General features: G+C 35.7%; 10 protein-coding genes across 12 annotated transcripts; 8 read left to right on the plus strand and 2 right to left on the minus strand.

The window, feature by feature from the left end:
• Positions 1-490: 490 nt before the first annotated feature.
• Positions 491-917, plus strand: AT2G44175 (Acyl-CoA N-acyltransferases (NAT) superfamily protein; the record flags this gene model as incomplete). The annotated part of the gene is made up of 2 exons (NM_180082.1): positions 491-829; positions 909-917. 2 exons carry the CDS (start codon positions 491-493, stop codon positions 915-917), a joined length of 348 nt encoding a protein of 115 aa, NP_850413.1.
• MAP2A (methionine aminopeptidase 2A) lies at positions 914-3,644 on the minus strand. 2 transcript variants are annotated; one of them, NM_129981.5, is made up of 10 exons: positions 3,317-3,643; positions 3,045-3,087; positions 2,856-2,963; positions 2,543-2,788; positions 2,368-2,459; positions 2,184-2,278; positions 1,891-1,987; positions 1,658-1,801; positions 1,346-1,563; positions 914-1,255 (listed from the first exon to the last, which is right to left on the minus strand). In NM_129981.5, exons 1-10 carry the CDS (start codon positions 3,486-3,488, stop codon positions 1,145-1,147), a joined length of 1,326 nt encoding a protein of 441 aa, NP_566013.1. In that variant the 5' UTR covers positions 3,489-3,643; the 3' UTR covers positions 914-1,144. The 2 variants fall into 2 exon arrangements, with proteins under 2 accessions (NP_566013.1, NP_001323713.1); NM_001337079.1 differs by having other exon boundaries at positions 917-1,255; positions 2,543-2,963; positions 3,317-3,644.
• Positions 3,645-3,821: 177 nt separating this feature from the next.
• EDE1 (ENDOSPERM DEFECTIVE protein (DUF566)) lies at positions 3,822-6,382 on the plus strand. Its single transcript, NM_129982.3, has 6 exons — positions 3,822-4,957; positions 5,115-5,234; positions 5,353-5,469; positions 5,562-5,651; positions 5,758-5,865; positions 5,955-6,382. The coding sequence occupies exons 1-6, from the start codon at positions 4,049-4,051 to the stop codon at positions 6,033-6,035; spliced, it is 1,425 nt and encodes a 474-aa protein (NP_181947.1). The 5' UTR covers positions 3,822-4,048; the 3' UTR covers positions 6,036-6,382.
• Positions 6,383-6,425: 43 nt separating this feature from the next.
• Positions 6,426-7,495, plus strand: AT2G44195 (pre-mRNA splicing factor domain-containing protein). Its single transcript, NM_129983.4, has 2 exons — positions 6,426-6,666; positions 6,933-7,495. Exons 1-2 carry the CDS (start codon positions 6,509-6,511, stop codon positions 7,240-7,242), a joined length of 468 nt encoding a protein of 155 aa, NP_181948.2. The 5' UTR covers positions 6,426-6,508; the 3' UTR covers positions 7,243-7,495.
• Positions 7,496-7,768: 273 nt separating this feature from the next.
• Positions 7,769-7,867, minus strand: AT2G44198 (uncharacterized protein; the record flags this gene model as incomplete). The annotated part of the gene is made up of 1 exon (NM_001125050.1): positions 7,769-7,867. The coding sequence occupies one exon, from the start codon at positions 7,865-7,867 to the stop codon at positions 7,769-7,771; it is 99 nt and encodes a 32-aa protein (NP_001118522.1).
• Positions 7,855-10,330, plus strand: AT2G44200 (pre-mRNA splicing factor domain-containing protein). The gene is made up of 3 exons (NM_129984.3): positions 7,855-8,192; positions 8,532-8,838; positions 8,957-10,330. Exons 1-3 carry the CDS (start codon positions 8,005-8,007, stop codon positions 9,941-9,943), a joined length of 1,482 nt encoding a protein of 493 aa, NP_566014.1. The 5' UTR covers positions 7,855-8,004; the 3' UTR covers positions 9,944-10,330.
• A 1,952-nt stretch (positions 10,331-12,282) lies between these two features.
• Positions 12,283-14,717, plus strand: AT2G44210 (carboxyl-terminal peptidase (DUF239)). Of its 2 annotated transcripts, NM_129985.3 has the most exons (7): positions 12,283-12,661; positions 12,752-12,838; positions 12,930-13,193; positions 13,283-13,447; positions 13,526-13,579; positions 13,672-13,818; positions 13,914-14,717. In NM_129985.3, exons 1-7 carry the CDS (start codon positions 12,512-12,514, stop codon positions 14,292-14,294), a joined length of 1,248 nt encoding a protein of 415 aa, NP_030959.1. In that variant the 5' UTR covers positions 12,283-12,511; the 3' UTR covers positions 14,295-14,717. The 2 variants fall into 2 exon arrangements, with proteins under 2 accessions (NP_030959.1, NP_001031538.1); NM_001036461.1 differs by having other exon boundaries at positions 12,326-12,838; positions 13,914-14,579.
• Positions 14,718-15,491: 774 nt separating this feature from the next.
• AT2G44220 (NEP-interacting protein (DUF239)) lies at positions 15,492-17,540 on the plus strand. The gene is made up of 7 exons (NM_129986.4): positions 15,492-15,658; positions 15,748-15,834; positions 15,919-16,146; positions 16,245-16,406; positions 16,490-16,543; positions 16,743-16,889; positions 17,013-17,540. Exons 1-7 carry the CDS (start codon positions 15,506-15,508, stop codon positions 17,391-17,393), a joined length of 1,212 nt encoding a protein of 403 aa, NP_181951.3. The 5' UTR covers positions 15,492-15,505; the 3' UTR covers positions 17,394-17,540.
• Positions 17,541-18,023: 483 nt separating this feature from the next.
• On the plus strand, positions 18,024-20,279 carry AT2G44230 (hypothetical protein (DUF946)). The gene is made up of 2 exons (NM_129987.3): positions 18,024-18,333; positions 18,416-20,279. Exons 1-2 carry the CDS (start codon positions 18,240-18,242, stop codon positions 19,948-19,950), a joined length of 1,629 nt encoding a protein of 542 aa, NP_030961.1. The 5' UTR covers positions 18,024-18,239; the 3' UTR covers positions 19,951-20,279.
• A 1,247-nt stretch (positions 20,280-21,526) lies between these two features.
• AT2G44240 (NEP-interacting protein (DUF239)) lies at positions 21,527-24,077 on the plus strand. The gene is made up of 7 exons (NM_129988.3): positions 21,527-21,819; positions 21,922-22,008; positions 22,076-22,303; positions 22,591-22,752; positions 22,837-22,890; positions 23,087-23,233; positions 23,530-24,077. The coding sequence occupies exons 1-7, from the start codon at positions 21,667-21,669 to the stop codon at positions 23,905-23,907; spliced, it is 1,209 nt and encodes a 402-aa protein (NP_030962.1). The 5' UTR covers positions 21,527-21,666; the 3' UTR covers positions 23,908-24,077.
• Positions 24,078-24,814: the final 737 nt, after the last annotated feature.

Raw genomic sequence — 24,814 nt, forward strand, 5'->3', positions numbered from 1 at the left:
TAATATTTTACAACATGGAAAAAAATTATATTGTTTTTTAAACTTAATAACTAATTTCTACTTGTAATTGGTTTCAGAAATACTATTGATTTTAAAGAACAAACTAAATTTTATATCGAATTTTTGTATACAAAATTTGTACAATTTTATTAGTTTATCAATAAATTAATATCTCTCTAAATTAATAAATTTCTTGGTCCTAATATTATTAATTTATAGAGGTTTTGTTGTGGCCGACATGAATTCTTCGACGCAGAAGAAGCCCAAATGATTTATTAGCAACAAAAACAATATAATGGACCCAGTATGGAGCTAAAGTTATATTGTTCATATGTGACATTGTGTTGGGGGTTTTAGCACCTTGATACAACGAGGAATATGTTGCTTCACTCATCAGTTTTTGGAGTTATTTAAAGATGACGAAAAAGAGAGGATAGTAGACAAACAAAAACAATGGACGTCATCCATTATGCCTCTTTGTTTCTTGGGGATGAAGCCGTCTGATGTCAATGCCTATGATAGAGCTGAGGACGGCGAAAGCTCAAAAATCCAGTCTCAAAAAGAGAAAACAGATCAAATCGTCAAAGCAAAGGCCCATAAGGATGTCGGAAACACTAGTTTGCCTGAAAGTCCAGTTGAGCCGGCAAATCCGTTATCTGAGATCAAGCAAGAACCAGAAAAACTTCCTTGTGGTTATGAATGGATCACATGCGACTTGAACACTGATGATATGTGTTCAGAGGTGTGCAAATTTCTCAAGGAACAATATCTTGTTGACGGACAAAAGTTCAAGGATGCTCTTCAACAACTTGCGCTAGATGATACATTCGTTTGGTTTTATTATTATTTTGCTTCTTCTCTATATGAACTACTTTTCCCATGCGATTTTTTTACTTTTGAATTATTAGGAAGTGTGATTTTGTTACTTGTGTTGTGTCATATATAAAAAAATCAAAATTCTATAACAGAATAAAAAATAAGCTAACATGTAGCTATAATTGATGAAGGATCCCCTAAGCTCTTATACTTAGAATCATCTTCGAAGAACATACAAATATTTGAGCACAAGACTTAAAAAGCCTTCCAAAACTATTATACAAACTCAAGAAGAACAACTGCTTCAAGTTCTGTGAAAATCACTATTTCAATAATCGTCTCCTTTGGAAATAATCTCTTTGCAAGTTGGTCGCAACAGGATTGTATGCTCAAACTGAGAAATATAGCTTCCTTTGACATCACACACTGGAGGACATGGCTACAAAAGTTAACCCAAAGAAACTTACTTTCATCAAAATGTTCTTGAACATAAGTCATCAGAGTATATATATAGTTTTAAGGAGTTTACCTCAATTATGCCAGAATCACAAAGATTCTTTAAAGCCATCAAGTATTTTGTTTCACCAAGGCGGTCCAAATAACGTCTGCAGAAGGCTAGCGTGGAGAAGTTCTTGTTAATAGTGGCAAGGAGTTGTTTTGCCCTTGGTAACCTCAAAGGTACATGACCCACATCATAGTTTTTCATGTAATGGCTACATTCTAAGTCTTCTCTTACATATCCTTTCCCTGCAAAATGACACAAGTGAAAAACCAATTTTACTCTGAATTCGTAAAAATCCACATTTCTTGTATAGTTTCATGTGAGAAATGTTGTTGTTACCTGTTGATCCAAAAGTTTCAATGGCATATAATTCACCCTCTTCCATTTTCGTCTGCTCGCCTCCTCTAACATTAGGAACTGATTTTTCAGCGTGTATCTGATAGCGTCCAATGCTGTGCCCATTCAGGTTTCTGATACTTTTGACTGCCCCCAAAAGACACAACATTGTTTTAGTTTTCTAATAATCCAAATAGAAACCACCAAAAAATGCTGCCACAAACGTAATCAATTACCTTGGTAGACTTTTCCATTGATTTCAACCTCATAAGACTCCATGACCTCCTGAACTGCAGCACCAACATCACAGAGCCGGACATCTACCCCGGCTTCCTAAACCAACAAAATTAATAACACAATGGACTTATTCAGTTGGATTGAACGATAAAGATCCAAAAAAGAAGCTCAATATGGTTATAAGAAAACAATGCAAACTTCAAAGAAGAAGTCACTACAGAATGAATGGCTGCATTCACCATATCCAAGAACAGAAGAATCCCACAAGTAGCAACAGAAACAGAATGAGCACCTTGATACCAGTATATGTTGCGTCACGCGAGGCTGCTAAAAGAGGATCAAACATAGGATTGAACGCAACTGTAAAAGCAGAATCAACAATGTGCCCTGCCAAAACAACATAATAATTGTTCTTATGAGACATCTACGTTGAGAAAATACAACAAACAGATGATAAGTTTTTGTTTTTACCATACCATCAATATGTGTTCCAAAATCCAGCTTCATCACATCATCATACTGAAGGACAGTCTTATCTCCAGAGTTTGGTGTCCAATGAGCAGCAACACTGAAGGTTCAAGTAAATTTGAGACGCATTGATAGAGCCAAAGATCAAAGAAATGCAGAAAGAATGAAAAAGGTTGAACTAACTTATTCAGTGAACATCCTGTAGGAAAGGCGATACCAGCTTGAAGACCATTCTCTGATATCAACTTACGAACAGTGTTCTCTAAAGTCTCACAGAGATCAATCATCAACATTCCAGGCTTCAATATACTTCTCATATACTTCCTAACTTGACGATGAACTTCCGCTGCTTGGCGAAGAGAGTTATATATCGGCTTTTGCAGCCTCTCCATCTCTCTCTTCTCTTCAGATGTTGTTCTCCACAAATTACTACATCACAACATAGACTTAGCTAGCAAAACAAAATGTCCTTATAGAAAATCTAGTCTAGACTTACTCATCATTGTACTGTTGGATTTCACCTTGAGGAAAATCTCCAGAAGGGAAGAGCTCAAGAACAGGAATTGAAGGAGGATCAGTCTGTTGAAGAGAACTCTTCTTCTTCCTAAAAACAATCATCAGATTTTTGAGCAAGATCATCAAAGCAAACACTGAAGATTAACAGAAAAAAGAAACAACTTCTCACTTGCTTTTACTTTTCTTCTTCTTCTTCTTCGTTGAAGCCTCAGCTAAAATGAAAAGACTAAAAGTCTCAACAACAATAAAGCTAGAGAAACTCTAAACCAACTTCACATACACTAGTTCCTAGAAAGTTACAATCTCTGATGACATAACCAGATTGATTAATCTAAACTAGTAATAAACAAGAACACACGAAAGAGACCAAAGTTCCATCTTTTTCCCGTCATAATTACATACTTCAACTACAAGATCTATCAAAAACACGAAATGATTTACCTTTCAGTCCATCTTCTTCTTCTTGGTTATTATCCTTTTCGTCTTCCTTCACTTCAGCCAGATCAAGACTCTTCGTTAAGTCAGAACTTAACTGAGACTCGTTTCCATTAGAGGACTCGGCTTCAGTGTTCTCCTTCCCCATAGTTGCTACTTCTGGGTTTCCTATCGCCATCTCAAATTATTTTAACAAGGAGGCTTAATGAGAAGAAGTGCAGAAGAAAGTTCATCAGAAGAAGTCAAAGTCTCCTCTTTTCACCTCTTTTTCACTCCCAACTTTTTTCTTCAGTCTATCCAGGAAAATGTCGGAAGGTTAAAACAATTGCAAAATGATCCAACAAAACTTTCATTTATACATTTATAACCCATTACTTTAAAGAACACAAACGCTCCTTATTGGGCCCAATATTAATAGGCCCACCAACATTAATCCTGCTTATCTTTTTTTTCAAAACATTAATCTTGCTTATCTTATCTGATTAATTTAATTTAATCGAGAAAGCAAGACAAAAAAAAAACCTATCGTTTCACGGACAAGAAGAGAACCGTTGCGCTTTGTGAAGCATTTACTCAACGGCTAGTTTCCTTCTTCTTCCCCTTTTCTCTTCCTCTTCGCCTAGGGTTTCGAAAATTTCAATCCGATTTGAATAATTTCTGTTTTCTTATCGGAACAAAAAAATCTCCGGCATCTGGAATCTCCGGTGATTTTGTCAATTTCGAAGAAATTTGATTGAAATGGAGGCGAGAATCGGCCGATCCATGGAACACCCATCTACACCTGCGATTAATGCTCCGGCGCCGGTTCCTCCTCCTTCTACGAGGCGGCCGAGAGTAAGAGAAGTGAGCTCGAGATTCATGTCTCCCATTTCTTCTTCGTCATCGTCGTCTTCCTCTTCTTCCGCCGGAGATCTCCATCAATTGACTTCAAATTCTCCTAGACATCATCACCAACATCAGAATCAGAGATCGACTTCGGCTCAGAGGATGAGACGGCAATTGAAAATGCAAGAGGGAGACGAGAATCGTCCTTCCGAGACGGCGCGTAGCTTAGACTCGCCTTTTCCTCTTCAACAAGTCGACGGAGGTAAAAACCCTAAGCAGCATATTCGATCTAAGCCGTTGAAAGAGAACGGTCACCGTCTCGACACACCAACGACGGCTATGTTGCCGCCACCGTCTAGATCGCGGCTGAACCAACAGCGTTTACTCACTGCCTCCGCTGCGACTAGGCTTCTCCGATCAAGCGGGATCTCGTTATCATCTTCTACAGACGGTGAAGAAGATAACAACAATAGAGAGATTTTCAAATCCAACGGCCCAGATCTGTTGCCAACAATTAGAACCCAAGCAAAGGCCTTTAACACTCCCACCGCCTCACCACTTTCTCGATCCCTGAGTTCCGATGATGCGTCGATGTTTCGAGATGTTAGAGCTTCATTGTCGCTTAAAAATGGTGTTGGTTTGTCATTGCCTCCGGTGGCTCCTAATTCGAAGATTCAAGCCGATACAAAGAAGCAGAAGAAAGCTTTAGGACAACAAGCGGATGTGCATTCTCTGAAACTGCTCCATAACCGTTACTTGCAATGGCGATTTGCAAATGCAAATGCTGAGGTCAAAACACAATCTCAGAAAGCACAAGCTGAGGTCAGTTTCTATAGCTCTGAGAATCAGAAATTTGATAGCTTTTACATATAGATCAATGTTTGACACATAACTTCAGTATTAGTGATGAATGTTGTTTAGGTTAGATTCTGTTTGATGATGGTGATCTTATGGATGCTGTAAATTGTTTTTCTTGCAGAGAATGTTTTATTCACTTGGTTTGAAAATGTCGGAGTTGTCTGATTCTGTACAGAGGAAACGCATAGAACTCCAACATTTACAGAGAGTTAAAGCTGTTACGGAGATTGTAGAGTCACAAGTAAGTAAAGATCTTAAATATCGTAGATTTCACACTATTTTTACATTTATGAACGTTTAGAGCAATTGTGTAGTTTCCTTGTAAAAATTGGTGTTAAACTACTTTTAACTCTATGCAGACTCCTTCTTTGGAGCAATGGGCTGTTCTTGAAGATGAATTCTCAACTTCACTATTGGAAACAACTGAAGCTTTGTTGAATGCTTCATTGCGGTTGCCTCTCGATTCAAAAATCAAGGTATATGTTGTGTTGGTCGAATCAACTAGGAAAAATTCTGCTCCTTTATACCTTTTGTACTAAAACATTTAGATTTTGCTTCTCAAAACCAGGTTGAGACTAAAGAGTTAGCAGAAGCACTTGTTGTCGCTTCAAAATCTATGGAAGGCATTGTGCAAAACATTGGAAATCTTGTGCCTAAGGTTAGCAAAATACAGTCAATGTGCTTCACATTAAACATGAACAAAAACAAAGTTCCTACACACGCCTATGTTGAAACTGAAACATCTTCCTTGGTTCCTTTTGCAGACACAAGAGATGGAGACTTTGATGTCGGAATTAGCTAGAGTAAGCGGCATAGAGAAAGCATCAGTAGAAGATTGCAGAGTTGCACTGCTTAAGACACATTCATCACAGGTATTAAAACTTGTACTGTTTGGGGGACATAACCATTTGTTTCTTTTCAGTTTCTGAAATCCTAAAGTGTTTTTTCTTCTATTCTGCAGATGGAAGAATGCTATCTTAGAAGTCAGCTTATTCAACACCAGAAGAAGTGCCATCAGCAAGAGTGCACAACTTCTGTTTGATGATTTTTTAAGGTTACTTTACCACACAGTAAAAACAGCCAGCCATACATGGCATACTCGCTAGTGCAGCAACACTGAAGCTCTTCGGTTTGGCATAATCTATCTTCTTACATACCTCAAATAACAAAAGAATTTGTAAATACTATCAGTTGTCTTGTAATATCTGAGTCTATTCAATGATCCATTAGCTTTTGTCTGAGCATTGTATTACCGTATCTTTTAGTAAGAGAACAAAGAAGACTCCTTTTCAAGTGTTGGATGTTGAATTCATCGACCACTTCACTGGGTTAAACCAAAGTAAACCGGGACTCTACCGCGAGATATCCAAAACAGGCCCGTTAATGGCCATTATTAAGCCCAGATGTCCATTAAGGCGGCGCTGAGATTATAAGAAGGTGAAACTTTCTTATTATAAAAACCCTTGACGAGTTTTTGAACGAAGAGGAGGAAAGCAGAAACTCTAAGAAGAAAGAATGGCGTTGAAGTTTCTGAACAAGAAGGGGTGGCATACGGGAAGTATCCGCAACGTTGAGAAAGTATGGAAAGCTGAACAGAAGCACGAAGCCGAGCAGGAAAAGATTGAGGAGCGTTCTGAATTTCGCGCTATCCAAGAACAGGCCGGTCTTGTTCCGTAAGTTTTCTAATTCTATACCTATAGCCCTCTCCTAAATTAGATTTTGATTGGTACATATATTTGAAATTAGGGTTAGCAACAGAGTTTGATGATTGGAAGTATATTCTAATGGCGGCGTTAGTTAATTAGTTTTAAAACCTTTGAAGTGAATCATGAATGATGATTGCAATTGAGCTAATGATCAAAACTCGAATATTTTATCGAAATAGCGTCTGTGGTAAGATGAGTGGTTTTAACCTTAGTTTTGTTGTTTCTTCTTGTAGGAGGAGGCCAGAGAGATTGGAGTTCTTGTATGATCCAGAACTAGCAGTAGCGAAACAGAATGTTAGTAGTTCAAGACATGGTGTTTTGTTTCAGAATCAAGATCAGCGAGCGAGAGCTACGATTCCTGGTGCGTTGTTTGATGATGATGATAAGAGACACTCTGCCAATGATTCTTGGCGCAAATTCCACTCCGACCCTTTGCTTCTCATCAGGCAGAAAGAGCAGGAAATCTGGAAGTTCCTTTCTTTATTTCTTTACTCCATTCATGTGTCCTGCTTGTGTTTCTTCTGTAAACGGTTACGGTTTTAGATTGTATTGGATTTCGTTTCTGCTGCTAACCTGTTGTGGATTGTGTTTCTTCTTTAACAGTTGAAAAGAAAAGCGAGAGGATAGAGATGGAGTGTTGAACGAGGACAAGATACAACATCGGCGTAGATTGTTTAAATACATCGCAAGTTATCTTCTTCAGGTGTTTTTTTTTTGAGTAGGATTAGGAATCTTCTTCAGGAGTTGAATGTATAGAAAACACAGTTTTTTTTCTTTTTAATACAAAGACAATCTTTAATTGCTCTCTACTTCATAAAGTTGTGATGATTTTTAGGTGGTATACAAGCATTACTCTCTGGTGAAACACACAAGCTTTTTGGTTTAAAATAATAATTGAATTTGTCAATTGTCTACAACGTCTCGAAAATCAATAAATCTTTGCCATTGTTTGATCCGGAAGAAACGAATGTCTTTGACTTCTGAGTATTTGGGAGTTTCACAGACAAATTTCAACAAGCAGTCAGAATTTCATTGGACTTAAAGCCAATCTAAACCGGATCCAATTAGCTTAGATTTGCGGTTTAGCACAACCATTGACAACAAGCCCATGAGGCCCAAATATAACATCTAAATCACACGTTTTAAACACGGACGGCTCTGATTCCATCTCACATTATTTCGCTTATACGACGGCGACGGAGCAAAATAATTTAGAACCCTCGACGAGTTTTCGATTGAACGAAACAAAAAAGAAGGTAACCAGATTTTGAAGCGAGAGGAGGAGAAACAAAAAGAAGAGCAATCATGGGGATGAAATTTCTGAACAAGAAGGGTTGGCATACGGGGAGTCTCCGTAACATCGAGACTGTATGGAAGGCTGAGCAGAAACAAGAGGCTGAGCAGAAAAAGCTTGAAGAGCTTCGTCTCCAGATCTTGCAGGAGAGGGAGCGTTCTGAGTTTCGTGCTCTCCAGGAACAAGCCGGTCTCATCCCGTAAGTTCCTCTGTTTTCCTTACCCACGATCCCAATTGATTTGGGTGATAACGAATTTGGGAATTAGGGTTAGCGGTTTGAGTTTTTAGCGTAGAATATATAACATGCATCTGCTGGTAGTTAGTTGGTTTTATTAATGATTGGCGATGGAATCGGTGATTTGAAGTTGTGGGTCGTTCTAAAGTAGTAAAGTTGTATACTTTTATGATTTGGAGTCATTAGAATCTATAAGATGCATCTGCTGGTAGTTTGATTAGTTTTTAATGATTGATGATGGATTCGGTGATTGGAAGTTGTGGGTCGTTCTAAAGTCTTATACTTTTTGTTATCTTATTGTAGGAGACAAGAGAGATTAGAGTTTCTGTATGATTCTGGATTAGCTGTAGGGAAGGGAAGTGCGAGTGGTTCAGGTGTTTCGTTTCAGAAAGAAGAGCAGCCTTTAGCCAAATCTGAAGCTGGTAGTAGTGCCAGTGAGAAGCCAGATCAGTCAGCTCCTGGTGCGCTGTTTGAGGAGAAGGCACAATCTGCTAATGATTCGTGGAGGAAACTTCACTCTGATCCTTTGCTTCTCATCAGGCAGCGTGAACAGGAAGCTCTTGCCAAAATCAAGAATAATCCTGTCAAAATGGCTCTTATTCGTAAATCGGTAAGTTCTTTTGTTCTTCTACATGGAGGGTTTGGGAATTGGGATTACATTGGATATATGTTATTGGCTTTCTTTTCCTTATACATTTACTGACCCTGTTGGAGAGTTTCTTTTACAGGTAGAAGAAAAAGGAAAGGGTAAAGATGGAGACACAAAGGAGCACAAGAAGAAGCATAAGCGTAAAAGTGGAAAGCATCAGAAGCAATCTTCATCCAGACAGCGGTCTGATTCGGAAGAAGATTCTGGTGAAGAGAATAACGGAAGAAAATCTCACCATCAGAAAACGTCAGGGACTCATGACAGACACTATGAAAGACCAAGGTCAGATTTAGAAGATGAGTCAAAAGGAAGAGAGAGTCGTGATAGGCACTATGAGAAACGAAGGTCAGAACTAGATGATGGGCACAAAAGAAGAGAGAGACATGATACGCACTATGAGAGACGAAGGTCAGAAATGGATGATGAGTCAAAAAGAAGAGAAAGTAGGGATAATCACTATGAGAGACGAAGGTCAGATTTGGATGATGAGTCCAAAAGAAGAGAAAGTCATGATAAGCACTTTGAGAGACAAAGGTCAGATTTGGATGATGAGTACAAAAGAAGAGAAAGTCAAGATAAGAGACGAAGGTCAGATATTGATGATGAACCAAAAAGAAGAGATGCTCGACCGAATGAGAAATATCGAAATCGCTCCCCTAAAGGCGGTGTGGAAAGGGAAAATCTTAAGAGTTATGGTCAAGAGGATAAAAAGAGGAAAGCAGAGGATTTAGACAGTGGAAAACCGAATGAATACCAGAATAGACGCCGGAAAGGTGGCTCTAAGCTATCAGAAGAAGAAAGAGCTGCTAGATTGAAGCAAATGCAAATGGATGCAGAGGTGCACGAGGAGCAAAGATGGACAAGATTGAAGAAAGCCGATGAGACCGATGCAGTGGAAGCTGATAAGAACAAAGTATCCACGGGCAAGAGCTTTTTGGACGATGCTAATAAGAGTGTGTATGGAGTTGAGAAAGGCGGAAGCTCAACAATTGAAGAAAGCGTGCGTCGCAGAAGCTATTATTCACAACGTGGAACTGCAGCTGAAGGCAATGCGTTTCGACGCTGATGATGTAAAAATATTGTTACAACAAAACACAATGTATACTAAGGTTTGTGTCTTTTTTGATATTTTTTTTCAGTTTTTGACATTGTATTTCTGATTCCAGAATATTGTTGAGCATCAAGCTCTTTAGGTCTTTTGATATATGAAGACAACGAGGCTGAGGCCCATTGTCATAAGCCCATTATGGGGTGGTCCAGTGTTTTATCCCGGATCGAGCGTGGGATTTGAATAGTTAGTGTGTAATCTTATTCAGTGAGTGGGACGTTGAAATGAGGTGTATGAGTCAGTCAATGAATACCCGTGACATGTAGTTAAGCCATAATACTCCAAGATTCCCCTTTGGCACCTTTTAAATAAACCACGAGATGAAGCCACTCTCTCTTTTGTCTTTTTTTAATATGTTTTATTTTCTTTCTTTTTCTTGTCCATCTTTTTAAAAATAATTGAAATTTGACCTAGGGTCGTTGGTGTGTTATAATTTTGATTCAATTTCGAAGTTCGCATGTTGATAAGAAAAATATAAACATTTGATTCGAAAATGTTTAAAGGAAAAAAGAGAGATGGATTTGTAATGGAAACATTTTGACGTGTGAGATTTTAACCTCTCCTATTTTCAAAGATTGGGCAATATGGGGTTAGAAGCTTGCAAGGGGGGGTTCACGTGTAGCGTAAATGTACAATGATGTCACTTCCTACACTTTATCACGTCCTTGAATTTATAGGAATAAAGCAAATGTTCTAATCAATAATACCAATCTTGCATGTTTATTTAATTATTATATAGAAGTTTGATTTTATAACGAATTGTGTAATATAGTACTTTTGTGATGCCGCCGTTCCTGAATATGTTGACTTTGCAATTGCAAGCCAGACCTAGAACTGAAGAAAAAAATGTACGAATTAGTCATTTATTTATTCGAAGCATAATTCATTTGGAAAATCAGGAAGACCATTATAGTACGGAGCCAAAATATTTGAACATCACCTAACATGTTTTGTAAGCTTCTTTGATATTTATTCTTGTTAATAAAATTTTACTTTCTTACGGACAATAGATGCAACCAATTTGCATTACCTTCTAAAAATATCTACTGTAGTTGTAGCGGTGCACATCAATTATTATAATTTTTGAAAAAATGGTGTACCCAAAAAAACATAAATATTGTTATAGCAATGAATACAAATCAAAGAAATATATGTATTTAAAAACTTAAAAATAGAAGAGTTGTACGAATTCACTACCGAAATAGACAAGATTTATTTTGGCCAATACCAAAATTAATGGTATATAGGACATGAGTGAGTCGGCTTAAAGAGAAGAAAATAAAAAGAAATAAGAAATAGGAGGAGATGTAACAGAATGGAAAACGAAAGGTGTGGAAATTGATTTGAGAAGATGTCGCCTAATAATATTAACCGACAATTAGTGGCCTCTTCTCTGACTTTTGACTTATACACTGTTTTTTCACATTTGTTGGTGCTCTCTCACTCCCACCCAATCACGGCCCTTCTTTTCTAATCTTACTACTCTATAAAATTAAATATTTTTTAAAAACTTATAGTGATCATAGTGTGGAACATTTGCTTCAATAGTTGACCTAGTAATTTAATAGTATCTATATGATGTATACAATGTTCTTTTTGTTGCCAATATCGATAGAAAAAAAGTTTTAACTTATTCGAAAAAAGAAGACAAAAATTATTATAGAGTAGGTTCTTGTGGATTTGAATCGATTTGTGATTTGTGAATACTACTTAAATAGAATTATGTAAGATTCTACAATTAGTGTTTTATGTGGTTAGAGATGATAAAAATTACAGTTAGATGATTAAATAATATTTCCGTTGATACGGATTTGGATTCTCTACCATAAATACTTCCAATTGTTTATGTTGATGAGAAGTGTGATCAGTTAATAAAGAATTAAGACGTTAATTAAGAAATTGATATGTGCAAAAATTGATAGGGCATCATTAGGCAATTTAAAAAGAATAATAGAGAATGGCATTTAATCCTATCAATCATATTTAGTTTGCCTATTTAGTTTTGAACCTTTCGATTTTAAATTTAACTTTATTGTCACTATACCAGAAAAGAATTGTAGTCATTTCTCCAAATGAAAAAGATTTGAACTTGGGAACAAAAAAAATTTGAAATCCCAAGAAACCTTTTAAAGTAGTAACAAAGGAGTAGAATGTTCCAGTTCAGTAAAATTTCACTTTTTCTATAAAGGTGACAGTAATAAAATAAGATACTCTTTTTTATTTTAAAAAAAAACCTTCGAATTTTTCCAGAAAAGAATCTGACAAAAATAAAATGAACAGAGAAAAGAAAGCAACCAATCTTATGCAATAGAATCCAAAAATTCACTTGTCTCTATTTTTTAAAAATGGGTCCTTTTTATGAAGGTTTTGCCAAAGTGTCATTAGTGCCCAGAATTAAACGCAATCCACTTCAATCCAAAATCCCATACTAAATTAAAACCAACACACAGGAAGAAAGAAGAAACCTCTCATCTTCCCCTCTCTTCTGTTGAAGAAAGCTTAAACCTTTCTGGGTTTCTTTTAACTATGGCGACAAGGGTTAGTTTCTTCTTAGCTCTGGTAATGACGGTGGTGATTCTTGCTCCTTCTGTCGTCTCTGGAGAAAATGGGTTTTCCGATCTTAAAATCCGTACTCACTTGAAACGACTCAACAAGCCAGCTCTCAAATCGATTAAGGTGAATTCCACAGTGATATTAGAGAGAAAACTCCATAAAAGTTTCATTCTTTTGCTGTTTTCTGGGAATAATTTTGAGTTTCTTAAACAGAGCCCAGATGGAGATATGATTGACTGTGTTCCAATCACTGACCAACCAGCTTTTGCTCATCCTCTGCTCATTAATCACACTGTCCAGGTTCTGTTTACTCTTCTTTCTTTTGTTTGATTCTCTGTTGTTTTTCTTCTGTATAGTTCTGACATTGTTGTTGTTTATGGGTGTATTATAGATGTGGCCAAGTTTGAACCCAGAAAGTGTATTTAGTGAGAGTAAAGTTTCATCAAAAACCAAGAATCAGCAGTCTAATGCTATACATCAGCTTTGGCATGTGAATGGGAAATGTCCAAAGAACACAATTCCCATCAGAAGAACGAGAAGACAAGATCTTTACAGAGCGAGTTCCGTTGAGAATTACGGTATGAAGAATCAGAAGAGTATCCCTAAACCTAAATCTTCTGAGCCACCTAATGTCCTTACACAAAATGGTCATCAGGTAATTATTTTTCTTCACATATGAATTAGTTTTGGCCAATTTTTGTTGTGTCTATTAACCTCTTCCTTTACCTTTTGTTGTTGATTTAGCACGCGATAATGTATGTCGAAGATGGGGTTTTCTACGGGGCTAAAGCGAAGATAAATGTATGGAAGCCGGATGTTGAAATGCCTAATGAGTTTAGCTTAGCTCAGATTTGGGTTTTAGGTGGAAATTTCAACTCTGATCTTAATAGTATTGAAGCTGGCTGGCAGGTATTTTTCTTCTTTCGGTTTTTGATAGTTCTTTCCTGAAAAAGAAACTGTTTTTGATTCAAAGATTTGTGTTTTCAGGTCAGCCCACAATTGTATGGTGATAATAGGACCAGACTCTTCACTTATTGGACTGTAAGTTTCAGACTATTCAATCTAGATTTTTGTTTTTGTGTGTTTTGGCTTTCTTGATGAATCATTCTTTTGTCTCTCACTTGTGAAAACAGAGTGATGCATACCAAGGCACAGGCTGCTATAATCTTCTATGCTCAGGATTTGTTCAAATCAATAGAGAAATCGCAATGGGTGGATCAATCTCTCCTTTATCAAACTATGGAAACTCTCAATATGACATCACCATACTCATCTGGAAGGTAAACCAACAACAAATATCCATGTTGTTACCATCTATTTAGTGGTTTAGCTATGGTTTGAGAAATTTCAGTTTTGTTTTTTTGTTTTTTCTCAGGATCCAAAAGAAGGACATTGGTGGTTACAGTTTGGAGAGAAATACATAATAGGATACTGGCCAGCTTCACTCTTCTCTTACTTATCAGAAAGTGCATCGATGATCGAATGGGGAGGCGAAGTGGTTAACTCGCAGTCCGAGGAAGGACAACACACAACCACTCAGATGGGAAGTGGGAGGTTTGCAGAGGAAGGTTGGGGAAAAGCGAGTTACTTCAAGAACGTTCAAGTAGTTGATGGATCGAATGAACTGAGAAACCCGGAGAATCTTCAAGTGTTTACTGATCAAGAGAACTGTTACAATGTGAAAAGTGGGAATGGAGGTTCTTGGGGAAGTTACTTCTACTATGGTGGTCCTGGTCGAAACCCTAATTGCCCTTAAAGATTTGGTCGACTTACTCACATTGCAGATCATTCCAAATCAATTGTATAAAAAACATATAATATATATATATACACATTCTTAAGTATATTATTAATTTCAGGTTTGAAGAGTGGTATATGGTATATTCAAATTCATCTGCAGAATTTGTTTGTTTGTGTGTTTGAGAGTGTTTTCTCTGTTTCCATGGAGTGAAGAGAAGATAAATTTCTTTTAAAGAACATGGTCCCATGTGTATACTGAAATCAAATGATCCCATTATTAATTTATTTGTATTTTTTTTTTTGTATATGAGTGGTACTTTGTTTTCAATGACCTGTGTTAATAGCTTTGTCTGTATGTACCAAAACATGGAGATGGGACTTTTGGCTTTGGATCTTCATTAATCACTCATGTTTAACAGTATCTATCAGAATTATTGGCCAATCTTCATTACACTAATACTATTATGTATAAATCTATTAACTATTTTTGTGATACTTCATTTAAGACTAACATAAACTTTGTTTTTTTTTTAATTATCAGCAAGCTTCCATTGTATTGGAACTATGTTTTTGTGATTGATCAACAAAACAGAAGCAAGTTAAAATTTACAACTTGAAATTTTTTTCTTATAATTATCTCAAATTAAACTTATAATTACATCTATGTGAATGACAGATCTATCTTCTCATGTCCACTGTTATAGTCAACGAAATGTTTGGGGCCATAAGCCACAAGAGAGTTGACTTTGATCACGTTGACGAGTTCTCAATCATAAAAGCATAATCAATTTAACATAGTATGAGACTTATAATTAATTTAACAAAGTATTCAATGGTGCCAAAAGAAAGTTCAATAAAGTACCGACCATATTAAAATTCATGTAGAGATTTAATTTAAAAGTGAACATGGTGCAATTTACAAGTTCGTGACCTCTACGCGGAATGGTTCATGCAGAGTAACAAACAAATGATAATTTAATTTAATAGAATGATAATTGATTTATATTTGCTTCAAAGAGAAAAAAGTTTAAAACTGAATTATATCCTTCTTGTCAATGTCACAGATAGTTTAATACTTTATATAGATAACGTCGAAGACGAGGTTACAAAAAAAAAAGAAAAAAGAATTCTGGTTAGAGTTGAGAAAAAATAGTAAGTTATGTAGCATTCCACTTCTATAAATTCCAATGAATACTGTCTAAAAGTTTTGCTAAGAACTGTATAGCCATGATGAGAATGACCGGTTTCATAGTAGCTATGATGATAGCAGCGGCGATATTCACTACTTGCGTTGATGGAAACAAGTTCTTTTATCACCGGGAAATTAAAGTACTTCGACATTTGAAACGGTTCAACAAGCCTGCTCTTAAATCCATTAAGGTACATATCTTATATAAATTTCATGACAAAAATTAAAGAAACCTTTTTAGAGATGAATTCTAATACGCTTTCATTAATCTTTCTTGCAGAGTGAAGATGGAGATGTAATAGATTGTGTTCCTATCACTAATCAACCAGCTTTTGATCATCATTTACTTAAAAACCATACCATCCAGGTTTGGTTTCACTTCCAAGTCTATCTATTGTTTTAAAACATTATGATTTTTGAATCAATTGTGACGTAAAGTTTACACATGCAGATGAGACCGAGTTTCTACCCGGTAAGTGATTCTACGTACACCAAGAGGGAGGCAAAGGCTGTAACTCAGGTTTGGCACAAGGCTGGAGAGTGTCCCAAAAACACTGTTCCAATCAGAAGAACAAAGAAAGAAGATCTCTTGAGACCAAAATCCATCAGGAGTTTTGGGAGAAAGTCTCATCAAAGCATTCCAAGAACTACAACCTTTGATCCAACATTAGGTCATCAGGTACAAGTCAACTACATGCACACACACACACAAACACATGTGTATCATTGTTAATGTCTTGTGGCTTACGCTTTTCATTTCTTTTGGAGTGCCTTTAGTACGCGCTAATGGGTGTGAGAAATGGAAAATTTTATGGGACAGAAGTTGCAATAAATCTGTGGAAACCATATGTCCAAATTCCTAAAGAGTTTAGCTTGGCTCAGACTTGGGTTGTGTCCGGAAATGGCTCTAGTCTAAACACCATTGAAGCTGGTTGGCAGGTTTGGTTCCTTCTTGACTACATCCTCTTTGCTTTTATGCAAAACACTTAACTTGCTCTAATATTTTTTGTCTTAATTTATAGGTTTATCCAGAACTATATGATGATAATAATCCTAGATTCTTTGTTTATTGGACGGTATGTTCTCCTTTTCAGCAGATTTAGGCGTACTTATCTCTTCTACTATACACTAATCATTTGAAAAACATAAAGATTGACTAGTTTTCTGATCCGGAATAGAACTATAGAAGTCTATAATTCAAGTTAAGTCTCTAGATTTATGTATTTAAGGATTTAATTAACCATTATGAAATCGTTTTTTTTTTTTGGGAAATAGCGTGATGGGTACCGAAAAACGGGATGCTACAACCTTCTCTGCTCAGGTTTTGTTCAAACGAGTAATCGATACACCGTAGGTGGATCAATCACCACCATGTCACGCTACCGTGGAACTCAATATGATCTCTCCGTACTTATATGGAAGGTAATAACGTAATTATATTTCACCTCAACAACATCAGATTCAAATATTCAACGTAACTTCAGTGGCAAGTTACATACCTTTTCGCTCAAGTTACCTCTCCATCTATCTTGAAATGGATATCAGGACCAAAAAACAGGAAACTGGTGGCTTAGAGTCAATGAAAAAGACGTTATTGGGTACTGGCCAGGCTCGTTGTTCAATTCTCTAGGAAGAGAAGCTACGAGAGTTGAATGGGGAGGTGAAATCATTAACTCAAAGACCGGTGGGAGACACACTACCACAGATATGGGAAGTGGGCATTTTGCAGATGAAGGTTTTAAGAAAGCAAGCTATTTCAGGAATCTTAAGATAGTTGATGGAACCAATACTCTTAGAGAACCACAAGGACTTTACTTCTTTGCTGATAAACATAACTGTTACAATGTTAAGACAGGAAATGGTGGAACTTCTTGGGGGGCTCATTTCTTCTATGGTGGTCCTGGTCGAAACGTTAAATGTCCTTGATTAGGATCTGTGTGTTCAAAAGCTTTTATAATCTCACATACACATGTCTATATTTGAATAAGAACATTTGCGAAAACCACGTCATCAGAGATGTTTATATCTGTCATTTTTCTTAATTTATTAATGAACAGTCTGTTGACAGTGAAATTGAAATATCGAGAATAATAAATACGTACATATTGATAGGTAACTAAAATACAGCTGGTTTAAATCAAATTGCAAAAATATAAAACATTGCACGTTTAACAAATGTAAATTAAACCGTGTTCGTTATTCGTTATTCTTTGACCAGTTGAGGAATCGTTTGGACGGTAGAATCCGTCACTATGCCTCTGGAATATATATAACGCATGAATCCGTTAAAACAAAACTAGAATGATAAAGAATTATGTATTGTTTTCAGGTAAGGCAAATTATATAGATGTGAATATGTGATATATATAATTGCAGAGCTTTAATGTGTATTATATATACACAATGTTTTGCCATGATGTTATATTATTCATACCAAACAATCCACAAGGGAAGTAACATGCGAAATGGTTAGACGTGCAAAACATTGCAAAAAATCTATAACAAATTAACTATGTTGATCGAATCAAAGGCCACACAACATAACAGTGATTTGCGATGACTTTTCGTTTCACAATAAATACCAAACATGTGCTGAGTTTCTCTTTAGATAAGACCAAATCCTTGAAATTTTGTGTATGTGGTTGGTTGATCTAACTCGACCAACTATATTGATTCTGTCCCCATTTCCCTTTAATTCTGTCTTTACCACACCACAACACTAATCATAAAACGTCACTGTTTGTCTTTGATTTTGAATTCGTCAATATCAAAATGGGTAACAATTCCTCTGCTCAAAGCTCAACACCTTCTTTGCCGATTGATTCTACCTTCAATCTTCCTTCTCCATTACCATCTTGGCCTTCAGGTTCTTGTTTTGACTTTAACTTTGTTTTCCTCTGTTTCAGCTCTGCTTTTGCTCTGTTTATGAAGTTTTGGTTCGATTACAGGAGAAGGATTTGCGAAAGGGAGAATCGATTTGGGAGGTCTTGAAGTTAGCCAAGTAGATACATTTAACAAAGTATGGACTGTATACGAAGGAGGACAAGATAATCTCGGAGCCACTTTCTTTGAGCCGTCTTCAGTACCTGAAGGCTTTTCGATTCTCGGGTTCTACGCTCAACCTAATAACCGCAAGCTTTTCGGATGGACACTTGTGGGAAAAGACCTCTCAGGCGACTCTTTAAGACCGCCGGTGGATTATCTTCTCCTTTGGAGCGGCAAATCTACAAAGGTAGAGAACAACAAGGTTGAAACAGGATACTTTTGGCAGCCTGTACCACCTGATGGTTACAATGCAGTGGGTCTAATCGTGACAACCTCGGATGAGAAACCTCCTCTAGACAAGATCCGTTGTGTCCGTTCCGACCTGACCGATCAATCCGAGCCTGACGCTCTGATATGGGAAACTAATGGGTTTAGCGTTTCGAGTTCTAAACCTGTTAACAGAGGAACACAAGCCTCTGGAGTCAGCGTTGGCACGTTCTTCTCAAACTCTCCAAATCCGGCCTTACCTTGTCTGAAAAACAACAACTTCGATTTTTCTTGTATGCCAAGCAAGCCCCAGATCGACGCTCTGTTTCAAACTTACGCCCCTTGGATCTATTTCCACAAAGATGAGAAGTATCTCCCATCATCTGTCAACTGGTTCTTCAGCAACGGTGCCTTGCTTTACAAGAAAGGTGATGAATCAAACCCAGTTCCAGTTGAACCAAACGGTTTAAACCTTCCCCAAGGTGAATTCAACGACGGTCTGTATTGGTTAGACCTACCTGTTGCTTCTGACGCAAGAAAACGAGTCCAGTGTGGTGATTTGCAGAGCATGGAAGTGTATCTGCACATAAAACCTGTTTTCGGTGGAACATTCACAGACATAGCCGTGTGGATGTTTTATCCGTTCAACGGCCCGTCAAGAGCCAAGCTCAAAGCCGCTTCAATCCCGTTGGGGAGAATCGGCGAACACATTGGAGACTGGGAACATTTCACTCTTCGAATAAGTAACTTCAGCGGCAAGCTACATCGGATGTATCTGTCGCAACACAGCGGAGGAAGCTGGGCTGATGCTTCCGAGATCGAGTTTCAAGGCGGAGGAAACAAACCAGTGGCTTACGCTTCTTTGAATGGACACGCAATGTACTCAAAACCGGGACTTGTGTTGCAAGGCAAAGACAATGTGGGGATCAGGAACGATACTGGAAAGAGTGAAAAAGTGATTGATACGGCGGTTAGGTTCAGGGTTGTTGCAGCAGAGTATATGAGAGGAGAATTGGAGGAGCCGGCTTGGTTGAATTATATGAGACATTGGGGACCAAAGATTGATTATGGTCATGAAAATGAGATTAGAGGTGTGGAGAAGATTATGGTTGGGGAGAGTCTTAAGACTACGTTTAGGAGTGCGATTAAAGGATTGCCTAACGAAGTTTTTGGAGAGGAAGGACCTACTGGTCCGAAGTTGAAGCGGAATTGGTTAGGTGATGAAGTTTGAATCTCTGTCATTTAATTATTTTACTGTTTTTGAATCTCTTTGTTTGTAACAGGAATTAATCTTCGTTGTCACTTGACCCATATTTACAAATTTATAATTCCTGTTATCCCTCGTTATTTGTTGTGACAAGAAAATAAAAGGTTCAAAACAGCATCTTAGATAGTCTAGTCGTTTGGGCAAGAAAATTGTTCGAGTGACTCGAGTCAAAAGCGGGCATTAATATTGTTTTTGCACCTTTTATTCTCACATGCCCCTCTTTAAGAAAATAAAACCTTTTTTCGTTTTGTGATGTTTCGTAACCTTAGGTTTCCTTTATATCTCTTCCTGCCTAAAATGATTTCGTTGAAAATGTATTTTCTTTTGTATTGTCAATTAATATTTTCAGAATATTGTTTTGTTAAACAAAAAGAAAAAAATCTTTTATCTCAAATAATGACGTTGTATCTTCACATAAAAATCATATTTCCACGATAACGTTCTTTTGAATTTTCATGATAGGTAATTAAGTCCTTGTAAATAACGCGTTTCATCACAAGATCAAGATGTGGTGATGTTTAAAGTCATGAGTCAATTTTATTAATTTTTTATGGTGTATTTATTGTAATCACTGAAAATCTACCTTAAAATGATATAAAGTTTCTTAATTTTTAGAATATAAATGATAAAGTCATGAGTCAACTTTTTGGTTTATGATTTCAAAAGAGTTTTAGTATCATAAAATGTTATGTAGAATTTGTTGTTATTCAATCAAAAATTTTTAAAAGTATGTTAAGGTTTTGTGTTATTCATTTAAAATTTGTAAAAAGTAATATAAAATCTTCATAAATTTGGGGTTATTAGATTTATGCACTTATAAAGTCAGTAAAAGTTTTGTGTTATTTAATTAGAACAAAAAAATCTCTGATTATTAATCATTTAAATTATTATGTTATTGGTTCATGACTTATAATTAAGTCCTTGTAAACAACGCGTTTCATCACAAGATCAAGATGTGGTGATGTTTAAAGTCATGAGTCAATTTTATTGTTTTTTCATGGTGTATTTATTGTAATCACTGAAAATCTACCTTAAAATGATATAAAGTTTCTTAATTTTTAGAATATAAATGATAAAGTCATGAGTCAACTTTTTGGTTTATGATTTCAAAAGAGTTTTAGTATCTTAAAATGTTATGTAGAATTGGTTGTTATTCAATCAAAAAATTTTAAAAGTATGTTAAGGTTTTGTGTTATTCATTTAAAATTTGTAAATAGTAATATAAAATCTTCATAAATTTGGGGTTATTAGATTTATGCTCTTATAAAGTCAGTAAAAATTTTGTGTTATTTAATTAGAACAAAAAAATCTCTGATTATTAATCATTTAAATTATTATGTTATTGGTTCATGACTTTCTATATTTTTCTTCACAAAATAAAATTATAGGAAGTTATGAAAAGTATTATAAAAATATAGAGATTTGTTTGTAAAACTTTACAAAATTATGAAAAACTAATCAACAAGATTATAAAATACATCTCTAACAATAGTTTAGAATCTTTCATTTATTTACTTTCTAGGATTTGAATAAAGTCATCAAAATTCTTTGTAAATTAGGAACCAATAACACCCTCTTAAACTACATCTATAAATTTCAAAGAGTAGTTGATAAAATTTTATAGAATTCCAAAGAGTGCTGTCTAAAAGAGTTCTTAATCTACATTGTTAAATAATTTACATGATGGGAGTGGCCGGTTTTGCGGTAGCTCTGATGGTAACTTCACTGTTAATCGCTACTTGCGCTGATGGAAAAGAGTTTTTTCATCACCGGGAAATTAAAGTACAAAGATTTTTGAAGCAGCTTAACAAGCCAGCTCTTAAATCCATTAAGGTATCTTACACAAATTTCATATGCATATACTCCATGCGTTGAATATTCGCTCACAAATTTCTTTTGAGACTAATAATTGTTTTGCTTTAATCTTTCTTACAGAGTGAAGACGGAGATATAATTGATTGTGTTCTAATAACTAGCCAACCAGCTTTTGATCATCCTTTGCTTAAAAATCACACCATTCAGGTTTGCTATCATTTGCAATACCTCTGGTTTGTTTACACATGCATGATCGTGTTGTTTTCTCACGTAGGTAAAACCAAGTTTTATCCCGGAAGGGGAAGGTGACTCTACGTACACCAAGAAGGAGACAAAAGCTACTCAAGTGTGGCAGAAATATGGAGAGTGCCCAGAAAACACTATCCCGATAAGAAGAACAAAAAAAGAAGAAATCTTACGAGCAAAATCCCTTGAAAGTTTCGGGAAAAAGAATCATCAATACATTCCTGAAGATACATCTAGTCCAAATTATCACCATGAGGTACACACCCTATACAGTACAATTTCTATAGGCATATCTATGTTAGCATACTCACATGTATATATTCAGAGTGGAGCAATATTTTCATTTAAATGGTAGTACAATGATATTTACTTTTGTCTCTAATTAATATGATTTGGAGTAATTTTTTTTTTTCTTATTTTCTTTTTTCCTTTTGTGATCTGGAATTTTTGGATCAAGTCCAATATAAATTAACCGAAACGGCTATTACATAGACATTATATATTACATGGTGAATCCTAATCACACGAATTTCCCTGGTTTAGTACGCGTTCATGGGTGTGAGAAACGGAAAGTTTTACGGGACAAAAGCCTCGATAAATGTCTGGAAACCAGATGTAGCAACTCCCAGCGAGTTCAGCTTGTCACAGACTTGGATCGTATCTGGAGATGGCACTAGTCGTAATACTATTGAAGCTGGTTGGCAGGTTTGATCTTCCGTCCTAAATATAAGGATATCTTGCAGGACATCATAATTAACACAACCTTAATTTGTTTGCCTTGATTTATAGGTTTATCCAGGAATGTACGGTAATAATGATCCTAGATTATTTGTTTATTGGACCGTAAGTTCTCATTTTTCCACCCTAATTAAACACACACATATATATATACTTCAAAATAGAAAAATTTGTTTCTATTTGACGTGTTGAGAATCCGAAACCATGCAAACATATTTTTCAATTCAAAATATGTTTTATCTTGTAAATTAAGATTTTCCTCCGTTACTAATGAAAGTTCATGCATGCTTATATATATTAGAGCGATGGATACCAAAAGACAGGATGCTATAATCTCGTCTGCGGTGGTTTTGTTCAGACGACCAACCAATACACTGTAGGTGGATCCTACGTTACCGCGTCACAATACGACGGAGCTCAACTAGTTCTCAACCTACTTATATGGAAGGTAATAATACCGTTATTCTTTTTTCCACCTTAACAATACCAACTATCTTATCGTATAGTTTATATCTACTTTATGAATCTATTATAATTTTCAATTTTTCTATCTGTATTTTGCTCAATTAAAACTGTAAATAAAGCTCCTCCACTAACTCCAATTTAAATTAGCAAAACAGATCACAAATCCTTTTGTTATGTACTAAAGGAAAAGTCAGGCCAGTGAAAATAACCTTAGTTAATATATTAGAGGCAATCTTGTTTTCTAACTCTTCATTAATTTATTGGAATTGCGATCATCAGGACCCAAAAACAGGAAACTGGTGGCTAAAGATTAATGACAACGATGTTATAGGGTACTGGCCTGGCTCGTTGTTCAATTCTCTAGGAGATGGAGCTATAAAAGTTGAATGGGGTGGCGAAATCTTCGCGCCAACCAGTGATAGACACACAACCACCGATATGGGAAGTGGACATTTTGCAGAGGAAGGGATTAAGAAAGCGAGCTATGTAAAAAATATTATGATAGTTGATGGGACAAATGCTCTGAGAGAACCACAAGGACTTTACTCCTATGCTGATAATCGTAATTGTTACAGCGTTGTACCAGGAAATGCTGGAACTTCCTTTGGTACTCATTTCTTCTATGGTGGTCCTGGTCAGAACGTTAAATGCCCGTGATCTGATCTGTGTGTTCAAGCTTTTGATATTACGCATCTATGTTTCAATGTTTGATCCTATCTATCTTTAATTATAGTTAAGTGCTCTTTGTCTATGTGTAAGGCTTCATAGTTTATAATAAAGAACTTTTACGTTTGTTCCAATCCTCTGTTTATAAATCAAGTTTTAAGGAATGAATTAAAAAAAAAACTTAAATGAAAAAACAAAGGGATAATAGGATATCCGATGATATTTCTTATTTCTTTCGTTTTTATAAGATGATTTAAATGAAAGCACAAATATTAAGAAATTATGATTTAATGCATAACAAAAATTAAGCCAGTCAATGAAAACATATAGTACTTAATTTGAATAGTCAGAAACTATTAAATAAATAAATATTTTCTCTAGACAATAGAGAAAATCAAATAATATAAAACAAATAAAAACTACTACAACATTTTATATAAGGGAACAGAAGAATTATTATTACTCCATATATAAGATGTTTTAGACTTTTTCTTTTGTTCCATTTTATTAGATGTTGTGTAGATTTCTATGCAAAACTTAAATACATTTAGTATTTTCAAATCATTTTTGTTAGTCAGTATTTTATATGATTGGTTGAATTGTTTTAATATACGTGTTTTTAACCAAAACATCTTATAAAATGGGACAGAGAGAGTAATACATTTGGTTAATATACGTGTTTTTAACCAAAACATCTTATAAAATGGGACAGAGAGAGTAGTATTTACTGCATTTAGTTAAAATTAGGTTTACTAGTTAAATAATTTATAAAGTAGACTTAAATTGAATATTATATTTCTAAATAGATTATTTCTGTAAAAATAAACCCTAAAATATATTTATCAAATCTTTTAAGATTTTAAACTTTCTTATATTTTCTATTTGATCATTTCATATT

This window comes from Arabidopsis thaliana, chromosome 2 (genome assembly GCF_000001735.4).
Source record: "Arabidopsis thaliana chromosome 2, partial sequence".
NCBI classification, from domain to species: domain Eukaryota; kingdom Viridiplantae; phylum Streptophyta; class Magnoliopsida; order Brassicales; family Brassicaceae; genus Arabidopsis; species Arabidopsis thaliana.

Coding starts and splice junctions, on each gene's coding strand:
- MAP2A (NM_129981.5), bottom strand. CDS start 3,488: ATGGCGATAGGAAACCCAGAAGTAGCAACTATGGGGAAGGAGAACACT. Junction 1,988..2,183: donor CAACATATACTGGTATCAAG/GTGCTCATTCTG, acceptor TTGTTGGTTTAG/GAAGCCGGGGTAGATGTCCG. Junction 1,256..1,345: donor GTGATTCTGGCATAATTGAG/GTAAACTCCTTA, acceptor TAACTTTTGTAG/CCATGTCCTCCAGTGTGTGA.
- EDE1 (NM_129982.3), top strand. CDS start 4,049: ATGGAGGCGAGAATCGGCCGATCCATGGAACACCCATCTACACCTGCG. Junction 4,958..5,114: donor CTCAGAAAGCACAAGCTGAG/GTCAGTTTCTAT, acceptor TTTTTCTTGCAG/AGAATGTTTTATTCACTTGG. Junction 5,235..5,352: donor CGGAGATTGTAGAGTCACAA/GTAAGTAAAGAT, acceptor AACTCTATGCAG/ACTCCTTCTTTGGAGCAATG.
- AT2G44195 (NM_129983.4), top strand. CDS start 6,509: ATGGCGTTGAAGTTTCTGAACAAGAAGGGGTGGCATACGGGAAGTATC. Junction 6,667..6,932: donor GAACAGGCCGGTCTTGTTCC/GTAAGTTTTCTA, acceptor TTCTTCTTGTAG/GAGGAGGCCAGAGAGATTGG.
- AT2G44200 (NM_129984.3), top strand. CDS start 8,005: ATGGGGATGAAATTTCTGAACAAGAAGGGTTGGCATACGGGGAGTCTC. Junction 8,193..8,531: donor GAACAAGCCGGTCTCATCCC/GTAAGTTCCTCT, acceptor ATCTTATTGTAG/GAGACAAGAGAGATTAGAGT. Junction 8,839..8,956: donor TGGCTCTTATTCGTAAATCG/GTAAGTTCTTTT, acceptor TTTCTTTTACAG/GTAGAAGAAAAAGGAAAGGG.
- AT2G44210 (NM_001036461.1), top strand. CDS start 12,512: ATGGCGACAAGGGTTAGTTTCTTCTTAGCTCTGGTAATGACGGTGGTG. Junction 13,580..13,671: donor GACTCTTCACTTATTGGACT/GTAAGTTTCAGA, acceptor TTGTGAAAACAG/AGTGATGCATACCAAGGCAC. Junction 13,819..13,913: donor TCACCATACTCATCTGGAAG/GTAAACCAACAA, acceptor GTTTTTTCTCAG/GATCCAAAAGAAGGACATTG.
- AT2G44220 (NM_129986.4), top strand. CDS start 15,506: ATGATGAGAATGACCGGTTTCATAGTAGCTATGATGATAGCAGCGGCG. Junction 15,659..15,747: donor CTGCTCTTAAATCCATTAAG/GTACATATCTTA, acceptor TCTTTCTTGCAG/AGTGAAGATGGAGATGTAAT. Junction 16,890..17,012: donor TCTCCGTACTTATATGGAAG/GTAATAACGTAA, acceptor AATGGATATCAG/GACCAAAAAACAGGAAACTG.
- AT2G44230 (NM_129987.3), top strand. CDS start 18,240: ATGGGTAACAATTCCTCTGCTCAAAGCTCAACACCTTCTTTGCCGATT. Junction 18,334..18,415: donor ATTACCATCTTGGCCTTCAG/GTTCTTGTTTTG, acceptor GTTCGATTACAG/GAGAAGGATTTGCGAAAGGG.
- AT2G44240 (NM_129988.3), top strand. CDS start 21,667: ATGATGGGAGTGGCCGGTTTTGCGGTAGCTCTGATGGTAACTTCACTG. Junction 21,820..21,921: donor CAGCTCTTAAATCCATTAAG/GTATCTTACACA, acceptor TCTTTCTTACAG/AGTGAAGACGGAGATATAAT. Junction 22,304..22,590: donor GTCCAAATTATCACCATGAG/GTACACACCCTA, acceptor TCCCTGGTTTAG/TACGCGTTCATGGGTGTGAG.